Genomic DNA, 14,442 nt, shown 5'->3' with positions numbered 1-14,442 from the left:
GGGATTGAATCCAAGGGTATCTACCACTGATAGCTTTTCTTTTTTAGTTTTGAGACAGGGTCTCACTAAGTTGCTCAATGCCTCACCAAGTTGCTGAGTTGGCCTCAAATCTGAGTTTCTCCTTTCTCATCCACCTGAGTCGCAGGGATTACAGATGTGCATCATGGCACCCAGCTGAAACTTTTTTCTTTTTTTTTTTTTTTAATATTTTTTAGTTGTAGATGGGCACAATACCTTTATTTTGTTTATTTTTATGTGGTACTGAGGATCGAACCCAGTACCTCACACATGGAAGGCAAGCACTCTACTACTAAGCCACAACCCCAGCCTGAAACTTCCCTTTTTTAAAAGTATAAAACTAATCATTGATGAGAGAAACTTAAATACAATTAGATTTGGAAAAGTTAAATGATCTCAAAAACCTATTCCAAACAACATAAATTAGTTTCTAAATTATTTCTTGGAACTGGCCAAATTGATCAAGTTTCGTACATTTTTAAATGAACTACATCTGACCAACTATTAGACTTCAAATAAAAAGTCTACTAAAATGTGTGGCATTTGTTTTTTTATATCTTTGTTTATGTGAAGGAACGAAGTTTCCCTTGTTAGTCAAAGTAGGAAAATACAATGAAGAATGGGGTATTTCTTAAAAAAAAAATCAGGCTCCAGGTATGAGTGACTGAAATTTAGCAGCTGACTATAGATGAATCAAGACCAACTATTTTAAATTTTAAAAGTCTTGGCTATCTATTATTTTTTAAGAATAGGATTTTGATGTTCTCTATTCTGTGGTTGACCCCATTTCATCTGTAATTAAACATTTGTTTAACCAGTTGTATAGGGATAAAAAGTCACCTTTTGAGAAGAGTTGGTAGTAATATTTGGCAAAATAGTTTTTTTTACCTATTTAAATGTTATGTTCTTTATTCTACACATAGTTCCCTTTTTTCAGATGGGGGAAAAAGTAGGTTATTTATAATGTCATTCTTAAATACCCAAAGCTAACATTTGGCTGCACAGAAATGGGACTTTATAAAATAGGTGCCAGCATTACTGTTCTATAAGAGACTAAGTGCTATATGTATTTCATATATTCTTCTGAGTAGTCTTAACTATTACTTTGGAAAAAAGTTTGTTCCATTTTTACAGATAAAGAATAAAGTTATCCTCTCATGACCCCAGTGATGTGGAAGACAAGAGGATCATTCAAGTCCAGCCTCAGCAATTTAGCAAGACCCTATTGCCAAAAAAAAAAAGGAATGGGGATGTAGCTCTGTGATAAGTGCCCTGTGTTCAGTCCCCAGTACCAAAACCAAAAGAGAGGTAAAAGACACTTGTACTTACAGAAACAAAGATAATGGATCTTACAGACTTGTTAAAAATTACACAGCCTGGGACAATAAAACCATCTTTAAGAGTGTTTACCTCCACCTCACTCCCATTACGATAGCTACTATCAAAAAAGAAGAAAAGTAAAAATGCTGGTGAGAATGTAGAGCAATTAGAACCCTTGTTCACTATTTCAGGTGATGTAAAATGCAACTTCCACCACAGAAGAGGCACCTTGGGTACTGGTGCTGTTCTCTAGGGGACTGGTTATGCTGCTGTGTTCATAAAACTGTGCCATATGTTTGGGATTTTGTACTTTTTTCACATGTATATTATATATCGGATAACATGTTAATTGAAAAAGGTGGGCATGGTGGCATGCACACACCTGTAATCCCAGGGACTGGGATGTGGGGGCTGAGGCAGGTAGATCACAAGTTCAAAGTCAATCTCAGCAGCTTGTTCAAAATCAAAGCAACTTAGTGAGGCTCTATCTCAAAAAGTACTGGGATGTGGCTCAGTAATTAAGAACCCTTGGATTCAATCCCTAGTACCAAAAAATTCCTTTAATAAAAAAGCAAAAGAACTAAATTCCACTGCCACATCCACACCACCACATACAACTGAGCTCATTCACTTTGCTTTCCATCCTATTAATGTGGGCCGACTCTTTGTGCTTCCATCGAAGAAAAGGCTTTCTTCCTGTGCATTGATCATCCCTCTCTTTTTTATAAGGGTGTTAACATGGCAAGCCTCTCATCTCATTCCCCATCTTTTCCTCCAACTGTATCTTTCCCATCAACATACAGACATGTTACCACTTTCCTAATTGTCAAGACAACTTTGTCTTAACCTTCTATTATGGTACTTTTTTTTTCTCCTTTTCTTCCCTGAAAGTAATACTCCTCAAATGATTTATCTGTACTCACGGAATCCAGTTTTATTCCAACATTCTCTTTGAATCACCTCCAATCAGGTGATGTTATCAAGGTCACCTCCACATTATTCCAGATAATAATCGTTTCATCCTTACCTTAAGTGATTCCCAGCATGTTCTGTTTTAGTCATCACTCCCTTTTCTCTGAAACACTGTCTCCTCAACCCAGAATGCCACCCTCAATAGCTGCTCCTTTTCAACTTTCTTTTGTTGGATTCTCATCTCTCTGATCTCTGCATTTTGGAAAGTGCCAGAATTCATCTGAGGGCCTCTTCTATGTTGACTTCTTTGTGGCTCAGCTATGGTTTGGATATGGTTTGAGTGTGTCCTCTAAGTGTTAACATGTTGGAAGCTTGATCCCTATTGCGGTGGGTGGTACAATCTTTAAGAAGTGAGCATAATGGGAGGTCACTGGGGGCACTCCCCCCAGAATTAATGTGGTTCTTGTGAGACCTTCTGTTAGTTCCTGCTAGAGGGTTGTTTTAAAAGTATAAGATTAGGCCCTCCCCTCTCTGGCCTTCCTGTCTTACTGTGTGACCTCTCATTCTCACTTGTGTTCCCAGCATGATGCCATCCACCATGATGTGATATAGCCAAGGGGACCCTCATCAGAGGCTGCATTTATGGGGCCATCTAATTTTGTTCTTTATAACTCTAAAACTGTGAGCTAAATTAACCCCTTTATAAAGTATCCAGTTTCAGATATTTTATTATAGCAACAGAGAATGGACTAATATAGGCACTCATCCAGTTTCATGACTTCACGTGCTCTGTAAGCTGATAAATATCACATAAGCACTACAAACCAGACTTTCCTGAATTCATATTCCTCTATACATCTCTACTTGAATGTCTGATGGACATCTCCAATTTCACATGTTCAAAATCAAAATCCTTATCTTCCCCCTAAAAAGCTACTCTTTCTTCACAAAATTCCCATCTTAGTTAATGGCAACTTGAAACAAGACAAAACCCTTTGAGTTATTTTTGACTCCTCCATCTCTCATAAACAAACTCAATCTGCCAGCAAATCCTCAAACTAAACCTTCAAAAATATTTTCAAAATCTGACCACTTCCATAATTTCTGCTACTCCTTTGGTCCAAGACACTTGTATAGTTCCTGTATTATGGCCACAAACTCCAGATTGTCTCCTTGCTTCCACTCTTCACTCCCAACCAGATTATTAGTGCAGCAGCTAGTCAGTCATCCCCTTAAAATGTTAATTAGATCCTCTGATCAAAACCCTCCATTGGGTCCTGTTTCACTTGGAGAAGATAAAAAGTCCACATGATTTACAGAGGCCTTCACAGTGTCCCTCCACTGTACCACCCTCTTAACTCTTCCTCCACTGTGTTCCATTTACATTCGCTTTCTTGCTGTTCCTGAAACATGGCAGGTCTGTTCCTGCTTTAGGGCCTTATAAATCTTTCCTCTTGGCCAAGAATGCTCTTCCCTCCTTTATCCTCAAGGATCATTCCCTTCATCTCCTTCAGAACTTTGCTCGAATGTCACTTTTTTATTGAGGTCCCCTTTGACCACCTTATTTAAAATTTTAAGCATCCTTTCTTCCCACCTTACCTTCCCAAAGTCCCTAACACTTCTTTAATTTCTCTCTACACTTCTCTTCTAATAATTATTTATTTATACTCAGTTTACTGCTCATATGTGAATGACACGAGTGTGGGAATTTTCATGTTTTGTTGACTGCTGTATCCCCTGTGTCAAAAACTAGGTGTGGTATATAATAAGAGTTCAATTCATATCTGTGGAATGAATGCATGAATAAATTATTTCATTGCTTGTCAGTACACTAAGCTTCATAAAGGCAAAACCCGTATCTTATTCATCTTCATGGTAAATGACTGCCTAAATGGAAGAATAAGAATAGATCTTTGGGTCAATTAAGATAAGTGGGCAAGGTGTTTATTATTCTCTCCATTTTTAATCAAAATGGCTTGACTTCTCCAACTATGTCATGTGGCCCAAAGTTATCAACTGTCTTTTCTTCCTGTTAAAATTTTTTTACTTCACAAAGAGAGCAAAGATTACAGTGATCAGTGTGTGCAACAAAAATAAGAGTTATGAAAAGAAGACTATAGTTATTAAAACTAGATGTGGTGGCACACACTTGTAACCCCAGTAACTTAGAGGCTGAGGCAGGAGAATTCTATATTTCAGTCCAGCCTAGGCTACTTAGCAAGACCCTGTCTCAAAATAAAAAGGACTGGGGATGTGACAAAGTGTTAAAATGCCCCCTTGGGTTTAATCCCCAGTCTCTAGTACCAACAAAAAAAAAAAAAAGGAAAGGAAGAAAGGTACAAATCAATTTAAACCTTTAACGATGATACAAACCTACTTGCTCAATTCATTACAATATTTGTCCTTTCAGAGAAAGATTAAAAGAAGCAGGTATGATTCCACAGGAAGGAAAAAAATCAACATATGTGCTGGTTTAACTGTAGGAATTCCAAAATACACTAAGCAAACAGAGAAATGTAAGTCTTATAATATGAAGACCTTATATTATTAAATGAAGAGCACTTTCTATTCACCTGAATATATTTTTAGAGAAAATTTCAGTGCTTGGAAAATTGCTACAACTCCCTGTACCCTGCACCCCCCCACCGCCCTGCCACACACACACACACAATCCAAATGACAAGTTCACATGTTGATTTTTAAAATTTATTTATATAATTATAACATTTCACATGAAAGTTTTAAGTTGACTATGTGGCCAAAGACTTGAGTTCTTTTTCTCAGAATAAGTGTACTTAAGGATGCTTTTCTGTCCACTTCCCACAGTGGTACTTCCATCCACCTCAGAGGAGGGCTGAGGAATATCATACATGCCAGTAGTTACCACTGCTGGAACAGACCTCACAGGGCACAAACACTGCACTTGTAACTATCCTTCAGCATATCCACAGTGAGACTGGGAGCAGGTAAAGAGGACTCAGTATTGCAAAGCAGGTAAGTTGGGGATGATGATGCCCACTACCAATGGAGAACCACCTTACAAAAAGGAATCACTAACATACATCAAAATTTCAGAGTCACACACAGGAACTACGTGAGAGGTACATGGGCTATAGACGAAGCTGACTGCTGATTAAGAGAAACTTTATTTAAATCACAATCAGAAGTGTAGAAACACATTGATGACGTTATGACATATTAATGGGAGTATTCAAATTACACAAATTGTATATAAAAAGCCTTTTTGGAACATACTGTATGCAGATCAGCTGTGTTATCTTCAAAGGCCACTGTCTTTTTATAGTATCACTATATTTTTGTAGTACCCCTTGCCCATTACAATGACACATAGCCAGCAATTATCTCCAGAGTTTCAGAAAGGAAACCTTCCCTAAGTAACATTTTCACACATCATTGTTATCTCCCCACAAAAAGAACACTTCCATTCACATAGTAAAAAGGGAGTTTTGACTGAAGAGGCTTACACTTGGAATAGTCAGATATCCTTGTTTAGCTTGATTGTCCTTATTTATTTTTGCTTCCCAATATAATTAACAGTGCAGTGCCCCCCCTACTAAAAATGTGCAACAATAAATTATATGCAACTTTATCTAAATGACTATTATCTGTTATGAAACATTCTTTGACTGTGAGGCTGGCAAAATTAGTGCCATGATTTTCTCATAAGACATGAGTGGTCAAACCATTTAAAAATTGCCCCACCTTTTCCCTGGTAGAGAAGTTATGAATTTGGTAATGTAAACAAAACAAGTGGTCACAATAATAAAAGAATAGCTCTGTTCCTCTATTTTTTTTTTCTTTCTCCACATTCTTTTGAATATGCTATTCAAACAGCTTGTTGCCAGGACCGTTTTGGGATAATTAATGGAGGCTCTCTTGCCAGCCACTAGAAATTTTAAATGACACCAACAGTTATGAGAAAATTCTCACACATTTTATCTGTTTACATTACTTCTGGCTTCTTAGACAAAAAATAGAGGAAATGCTCTGAATAAGGAGCTATTTATTTTTAAATTAACAGTACCAAAGGGAAAGTTATCTTTCCATTAACACCCCCCAAGCCTAGACTTATTAGGAACAGCCTTTCCTTAAAGTTCAAAACCTGACACCAGGTATTCAGCTGAAATCCACAGTCCCCTGACACACTCCTCCTTTATCTCCAAATAACACTGGTTCTTATCCTCCCTGTGTTAGAATCAGTATAGGAACTGTTGGAGAAGAGTCAGCTTTCACCTAAGGCAGCAATTTGCAAGGGAACAGGTCTACATACCTACACTCCAACAGTAGTCCCCTTATCCTAAGGGATGCCATAGATTCCCAAGCCCTGGATTCCCACCCTTCATTGTCCCAGCAATTATAGCATGTTTGCACATGTTCCTGCCTCACAGGTAGCACAACAGTGTATCTTACAGTTCTGTCCCATAAATGGCCTTAAAACGTAGATATTCTTCTAAACACTGAAGAACATTATCATCTACCTTTGGGTCAAACTTGTTGGCCAACAGGTGATGGTTTTGAAGCATCCAATGCAGATCCCCAGCACCATAAATACAGATAGTCCGCCGGTGGATTCCAGAACAAGGTTCGTAAGATGCCCCCTTATTGATATCTCCCTCATGTGACTGCCACTTGATTAGCCTGGCAATGGAAATCATGTCAGAAATGTCATACTTGTGGTTTAAGGGAACAGAGCCAGGCATCCATGAGGCCCGCTGAAGGGTGGCCCAAAGGTGTTCATCAGGGCTATAGGTGTCTTTTACCCATTCGATCAGTTGTTGGGATTTAGGGTTCGTTAAGACATGCTGAATGAAGTCTCTAGAAGCCACAATATAAGCATTCCCAGTGAACATGGTTAAATTATTAGGAGGAGGATCCTTTTTCTCATTAGTTATATACAATATGTCTTTCACCACATAGTGATATTTCCAGCGTCTTTTTTTAAACTCAGTAGGTATCTCTGACTCCATACTGTTCTTCCCATTCAACATCTTGAGGGCCTGGACCATCTCAGCATTGGTCTTTATAGGAAAGTCTGTCCCACATGTATTTAGGAAGTATTTCCATGGCACTGGGCTCTGGAGCAAATCTTCCATACAGTTCAGGTCAGCCTGAACCCTGGACCATGAGGCATAAACCACCCGAACCAGCTTACTGGCTACGAAGACATTTGGGAAGCATGAAGTAATCGCATGGATTGCCTCTTTGAAAGTTTCTGGGGACTTCTGATCCACGTGGACACAGTATATATTCTGAGGGGCATACACAGCCCGCAGCAGCCTTTCAAAGTTTTCAATCTTCTCATGAACTACCATAGAGTATGCAATAGGGAAATCTAACTCTTCTTTGCTCAATGGGAACTGTATGAACTTCCTTGTAGCCTTAAAGTGCTCACAGTCTCTGGTCAGGCGAAGGTAGTCAATATCATTGAAAGGCTCCCGTTTCTTCTTGATCTCCAGATTATTCAGAATAGCCTGGATCACTGCTTCCCGGTCCCCTCGGATGATCCCAGAACAGTTGATGGACCTCCTTGCTGGCAGCTTTAGGGACTTGTACAACTTATCCCTACAGTATTGGCTTTGAAATTCTGTGGAGTCCAGATCACACTTCAATCTGAAAGAAAGTCTCAGAGCAACAACGGCCAGCAGCATATAACCGCCAAGGGCCCATAAGTGATAATGCCGGGAGAGTTTCCTCCATGAAATCATTTTCACAGGATGAGAGACAGAGTTTGTGTACAATGGAGGAGGAGGTGGAGGAGAGAGGACTCCTTGGACAAAACAAAATGCCTCCAATTATAAATGAATCATGAACATGTTCCCAGCAATGTCAAGTGCAACTCCAAACTGATGGCAAAAATATATTTCTTCTCTGGTCAAATATCCTCATTACACACATGCCTAGGAGCCTCTTACAACTGGCTTCTTGTGGAGACCTATATCCTGATCCCACAACTAGCTGACCACACCAGGATCAGGATCCAGCTCCACCTCCACTTCAGGAGAGAGAAAAGGAAAGAGAACTAAGCATTCGCTGACATAAAGGTATAATTAGTAGAAGGAAGTCCCATCTTTCATTCCTTATTCTTCCTCCCACCCCTGACTACCCTAGAATGTAGTTCTTATCTGAGGTCTAGAATTTCCAGTAAGTCTGGAGACAAAAATCCATGAAATTCAGACTCATAGCCCCAGTTCTAGATATCTGAAAGTCCTTTTAAAAGTAAAAACTACATTTCTTGTTTCTATTTGGCAATCTGTATATTAAGATACTTTTCACCATATGTACTTCATTGGCCACATATTGAACCTAGGCAACCTTTTTAAAAATGTGCTTAAAGTAATACAATTTGATATTATCCCAAAAATGGTATGTAATCTTTCAGGTAGTCCATCAAATTTAAAATATATCTATACACAGGGACAAACATAGCTGTGTATATACAATATTTAATGAATCTCCTCAATGAACCAGAAATCTCTTTACATTGTCCTATTTAATCTTCACAACTAACTTAAAAATGTAATATTAATAGGCCTCTTTTTAAATGGAAAAACAGAAAATAAATAGCATACATGCTATAAGAAGCAAATATGGGACTTCCTTAGTATTTTTGTCTGCAAGTCTAATATTTTCTCAACCAAATCACAGCAACCTTTTTAATATAATATAGGGCACTGAGTACCACTAAAGAAAACCAGATATTGCAGGGGGGAAATCTCTGAAAGGATAGAAACAAAATGTGATGCATCCTTTTTTCTTTGTTGCATCTCTAAGCACAAGATTTTACCCTGTTTAGAAGTAACTTTTATGGGAAGCTAAAGAAAGGAAAAATTAAAAGAAAAGCTCACCTTTAATAGCTTCTTTCCTCCTTAAGCAAGGATGTGATCCTGTTTTCAAGTGAAGACAGGTTGGATTCCATGGAAGCAAATGTAGACACCATATTCCCTGGTCTTTTTCTAACCTCCAAAATATGTTTTCTGATATTCACAAGATGTCCAAGACTGATGCAAATTCCTTTAGGATCTCTGCAAAGTAGAGCAGCAGGTGACTCTATCACTCACCTTTTGGCTTCCTACTCTCAGATAAGGAAAGAAGCTTACATAAATCAGTCAAGAGCAAATTCTCAATCAGGAATCATCTAGGCATGTGAGTAAGGCAGGAAAAAAATGTTACCAATATCTGAGAAAGCAAGCATTTTGATCAGAACAACCCAGTTTTTACCTGTGCTCTCCTGTCATGAAACTATTCCAAAGAACCTATCACTGCTCATACAAGAACTTAAAAGCATTTCCCTCCTCACCCAACAAGGAACCATAGAAACACACAGGTGTGCCCCAGCCTTCTTTTGTTAGGGAGTGTCACTCCTCATGTTAGGAGTGCATGATTGAGACACTAAAAAAAAAAAAAAAAAAAAAAAAACTTCAAGGACTTTTTTCTATTGTTATTTTACTAAAAATTTTAAAAAATCAATGAAAACCAGAGTCCTTCAAAATTGCTTCATTAAGAAAAAAAATCCCATTTACCTAAGATGACTGTTAATAATCTGCATGTTGTAGACATACCTACAGAGTCCAGAATGTGGCTCTCCCTCACTAATTTCTGAGGTCTGAGGTCTGGGGGCCTGAGGTTCTTGGCCATTTAAAGAATGGATTACACTATGGGTTGCTGGATTCAGTGAGAACCCTATGGGGTAGTTTTGGCAACAGAGTGTGGAAAATACTTTCTTCAAAGCTGTTGATATTGTTCCCCCACCACCACCTGCCCCATTTCCTCCAACTACCACTCCACAAAAGCTGCATCCTTGGCCAGATATCTGAATTGAAGAATTTATTTTAAAGAACTTGACCAGGTATAAAGTAGATAACTGCAAAAGTAGGAAGAGGTGACAACATTCAGTTATTTGGGCAATAGCAACTGTTGGAAGTAGCTACCACTCAGATTGGAGTTAGGGACAAGTTGGAAATTACCAAATTTAAAATTTGAGTAGGAGGGTCCCCAAAAGCAGAAACTCAGACATCTGAGGAGGTTACTCTGCTCAACTAGTGCTGAGGGCCCCTGAACTGAGATCCAGGCCTCTGGGAGGTCGCTGGTGTCGTTACTATAAACCGACTTTGGAGCAGATACAAACTAACCAAGAGCACCGTTGACAAGGCTGCTCAGAGACACCGGAAGTAGCTGGGGCCAGAAGTCCCTCCTCCAGCCTGGCAGTCTCCCTCGCAGCGCCCCCTGTAGACTGACTTGTTAAGGCGCCATTGGCAAAGTCGAATGGTTTTCAGGTTCCCCTCGAAATAGAACCCAGAGAGACGTGCTTCAGCGCTTCGTCTGAAGACAAGACTGCAGTAATGGAGGTGAGAGTTCCTTCTTCCTAAGTGACTTGTTCACACCACCCCTGGTACTCTCCATGTAGGAACTTCCGTTGGTCTGTTTTGTTTTGTGTCCTTTGCCCGTTCCTAACTGTAGATGAACCACGGCGAGGACAAGGGACTCACGTAGGGTCATGGACGCCTCTATTCTTCACTGGCTCCAGCCAACAGCCAATATTCAGATCCTCCGTCACTCTCCATGACTGAACCACAAAATCCCTGGGCAAGCTTGATCCAGAATTCAGGTCTAGGAAGATCCCTCCAGTATCTTTGGATCTGACTTTTCTTTGATGGTCCCCTCTAATTCCACCTTCTTTCCTATAAAAACTGCACCAAGAGTCCTTCAATAAAAAGAGAATGCTCTTTGATTATTTTATTTTTAAGATAACCAAAATAGGAATTCACTCTTATTTGTAAAATACATGGTAGTATAACTAACAATTTGTGGAAATATTTTTTAAAACTAAACGAAAACTAAATGTTAGTAACACCAGGTGCATGTTAGTAGAGATAAGTGTGGGTTTGGCAGAATAAAGGTGGATCTGAATCCTGGCTCTGTGTTTTTTTGTTTTTCCTAAATGTGTGGTCTTGAGCATATTCTTAGGTCAATCTGTGACTAAATCACGAGCTAATAATTAGGAGCTAAACTAATACCTATTCTGGAGTATTGTTATGAAGAGTAAAGAAGATAATACATAGGAGGGACTTGGCAGATGTTCTGGGAAGACTAGAATTCTAGTGCCTATGACTGTATGTGCTAAGAGGGAACAAGGATAAAGAACACGACCTGGAAGCTGACCTCACAGAGTTAAAGACTATAATAACAAAATAAGTAAAAAGGTACATTTAGTAAATTCAGCTTAAAATGATTAGATCCTTGCTGTCTGGCTCCTCCTCTGACCCTTTTGGGACTATTGGGTCCTCTGAATCTCTTAAGGTTGACACCAACTTCATGCTGGCTTCCCTTAGATTCATCCTGATGACCCCGGCTTGATTTCTCTTTTCCTTACAATTGAAACTCATAGACCTGCCCTCAGATGTACACAGATATATAATTTAAAGTTGTCTGCCCAACAGATAGGCAGAACCCAGGACCAGGAGACAAGGACTTAGAAGTCTGGGCAGGAAGAATTTGCTATTGCCAAACCAGCATCATAGTAGAAGACACTGTGAGAAGACTCGCTTCCTTACACTTCCTGTCTGGTTTCATGTTGCCTTTACTTTGGATAATTGAGGGAGGCGAATGCTGTCATCTTTTCGGTGCTTGGGCATTTAAATATCTTCATGTAGTTCCTGAACTCTTGGGGAAGTTTGCCTCCAGATTCATCTAGCTCTGCCTTTGGTCCTCAGCAGGGATAAAGGAACTGGAACAAAAAAGAACTGCTTGTGGGTCAGGTCATGGTTATCAAGGGTCATGCGTAACAAAGGCAGTAACCATTAGAGAAGAGACCATGACTCAGAGGCAGTAAGTGAGAATAAATAAGCAGGAAAACCAAGTTAATGTATTGCTGGTTAAGCCGGAACTGAGCTTGGGAGAGACTGAAGGTACTAAGGGAGATGAAGGAGGAGGTGTTTTGAACTTTGCCCTTACTTAATTTTCTAAAATAGGGCTCTTGGCAAAGATGGAACTGTTAACTCTGGACACAGTGATTAACAGACCCAAGGTGATCAACTTCGTTCCTAAGCTTGGTTATAAAATGAAGAGTATGGTCTATTCCTATTTACTAAAAATCAGGGGTCCTCCGTAGTTCTTCCTTAGAGTTCTACCTGCTTCTATGCATCCAAAGCTCCCCTCACCCCATCCTGGACAGCCCTCCTGGACACACTCCACCAGAAAGGAAAAAAGAAAAGAAAAAATTCTACAGAACTCAATAGTTTCTGTTGTTATTGTTGCTTGGTACCAGGAAACCAGGGATTGAACCCAAGGATGCTTAACCACAGCCATAGCCCCATCCCTTTTCATTTTTTATTTTGAGGCAAGGTCTTACCAGGTTGCTTACAGCCTCACTAAATTAATGAGGTTGCCTTTGAACTTCTGATCCTCCTACCTCAGCCTCCCAAGTGATGAGGATAATAGGCGTGAACCATCATGCCCAGCACTCAATAGATTCTTATTCACGAGTGCTGAGGAAACTTGTGAAGATAAGAAGGAAGATGATCTCTAATAACACAATCCAACTTACTCTCTCTGCTCACCTTCCCGAGCAAGATCAGTCATTTGCCGACTCGTAAAGGGAGCCTTATCCCCTCACTCCGCACCATCATGGATGGTGCTCCACTTTCTGCCAAGGCTGGCTGCCAGAGTCTCAGCTTCCCCTGCTGCTCCTGGGTGCCACAATCAAGCAGGCAGCCAGGTCATGCCATTTCCGTCTTCCTACCCCCACACTCATCAAAATAGACTCCTCCTTATGGTGGTGCCATGGGCTCCCTGAGGGTGGGATCTGTGTCTGGCCTGCCTTTGCCTCCTCCACTGAGCAAGCAGAAGAAAATGCAGGTGGCAGATCCACCATGAACAGTTCCTGAATGAGCAGCCACCTCAGTGGCCCTGTGAGGGTCCTCTAAGCACTGGAGTCTTGGAAATATGGTTTGTGGTTAGTCATAGAAAGAGGCTTTCTGAAGTAAACTACACACAAAAAAATGTGATCCACAGAGCTGAAGCTAATTAAAATCCAAACAGCATTAAAAGGATTAATTTTGCTTAACAAACATTCTAGGAAGTAGCCTGAGATGGAATTTGGAGGTAATGATAAGATTAAAGTGCATCCTATTGTATTACTAGGAAGGAAACTTCTAAATGGAAGGAATAGCCAGGCATGATGGTGCATGCCCATAATCCCAGTGACTTGAGAGGCTATGGTAGGAGAACAGCAAATTCAAGGCCGGCCTGGGCAAACTAGTGAGACCCTAAGCAATTTATCAAGACTCTGTCCCAAAATAAAAAGGGCTGTGGATATTGTTCAGTGGTAGAGCAACCCTGTATTCAATCCCAGTATGAGGGTGAGAGGACCTACATGGAAGGAATAACCGGGGGCTAGGCTTTATTCACTTCTTCATCCAAGAGCTATGGAGGAAGCTGCAAAACTGTGCTAGAGATACAAAGTTGATAGGCAGCCCCCAATCTCAAGGTGAGATATGGATTTAGGATAAGGAGGGAGAAATGCAGAATCTTAAGGGAAACACCCTCAAGCCATTGAGATGCAGAGAACACAGCTGTAAACCTTGGCCCACACCCTTGTAAAATGAGGGAAATACACAAGTGCAGGGAAAACTGGCTGGAAATATTGCAGCTCCACCCTGGATCCACCTCCAGTCTGGCCCCTGATACAGCCCTTCAATAAATACTGGACCCTCAGCCAAAGTCAGGGCTGCTTCTGCCTCTCAAGACAGCCCACATTCTACCCTGAAGGTATATCTACCTTCCTAAATACATCTCTGTCTATGCCTTTGTCTGGTTTGTGCTAAAATGTTTTTCTGTCACAAATGCCAAGGACCTTGCTGGTCTTGAGTTGAGTTTTCCTTCTCCTCTGGGAACTCTTTGGACCCTTCTCTGTGTTTTCTAGGGAAGAGTCCCAGCTAGTGGCTGTAAGAGGTTAAAAACATTCCCCTAGGGCAGTCACTTGGAAAAACAAGTTTAGACTCCTCCCGCATGCTATAGGCATGAGTAAGAAAAGATAATTCTAAATTTTCCAGAAGATGTATGAAAATTAATACCTAAGTTGGTAAGGTTTATTTAATATCATACCTAGATCAGAAAGTAATAAACAAAAAGAGGTTTGACTAGTTAAAAACTATAAAGAAAAAATATAACTAA

At 40.0% G+C, this 14,442-nt stretch overlaps 1 protein-coding gene across 1 annotated transcript; it reads right to left on the bottom strand.

Moving 5' to 3' along the window:
- Positions 1–5,015: 5,015 nt before the first annotated feature.
- Gcnt3 (glucosaminyl (N-acetyl) transferase 3, mucin type) lies at positions 5,016–8,258 on the bottom strand. The gene has a single exon (XM_046461391.1). The coding sequence runs from the start codon at positions 7,974–7,976 to the stop codon at positions 6,678–6,680; it is 1,299 nt and encodes a 432-aa protein (XP_046317347.1). The 5' UTR covers positions 7,977–8,258; the 3' UTR covers positions 5,016–6,677.
- Positions 8,259–14,442: the final 6,184 nt, after the last annotated feature.

Source organism: Marmota monax, unplaced genomic scaffold (genome assembly GCF_021218885.2).
Source record: "Marmota monax isolate L192 unplaced genomic scaffold, Marmota_monax_Labrador192_F-V1.1 WCK01_AAM20220418_F8-fsc00001, whole genome shotgun sequence".
In the NCBI taxonomy this organism is placed as follows: Eukaryota; Metazoa; Chordata; class Mammalia; order Rodentia; family Sciuridae; genus Marmota; species Marmota monax.
Note: the sequence above shows the minus strand (reverse complement) of the source record. Positions and strands in the feature narration are given on the sequence as shown.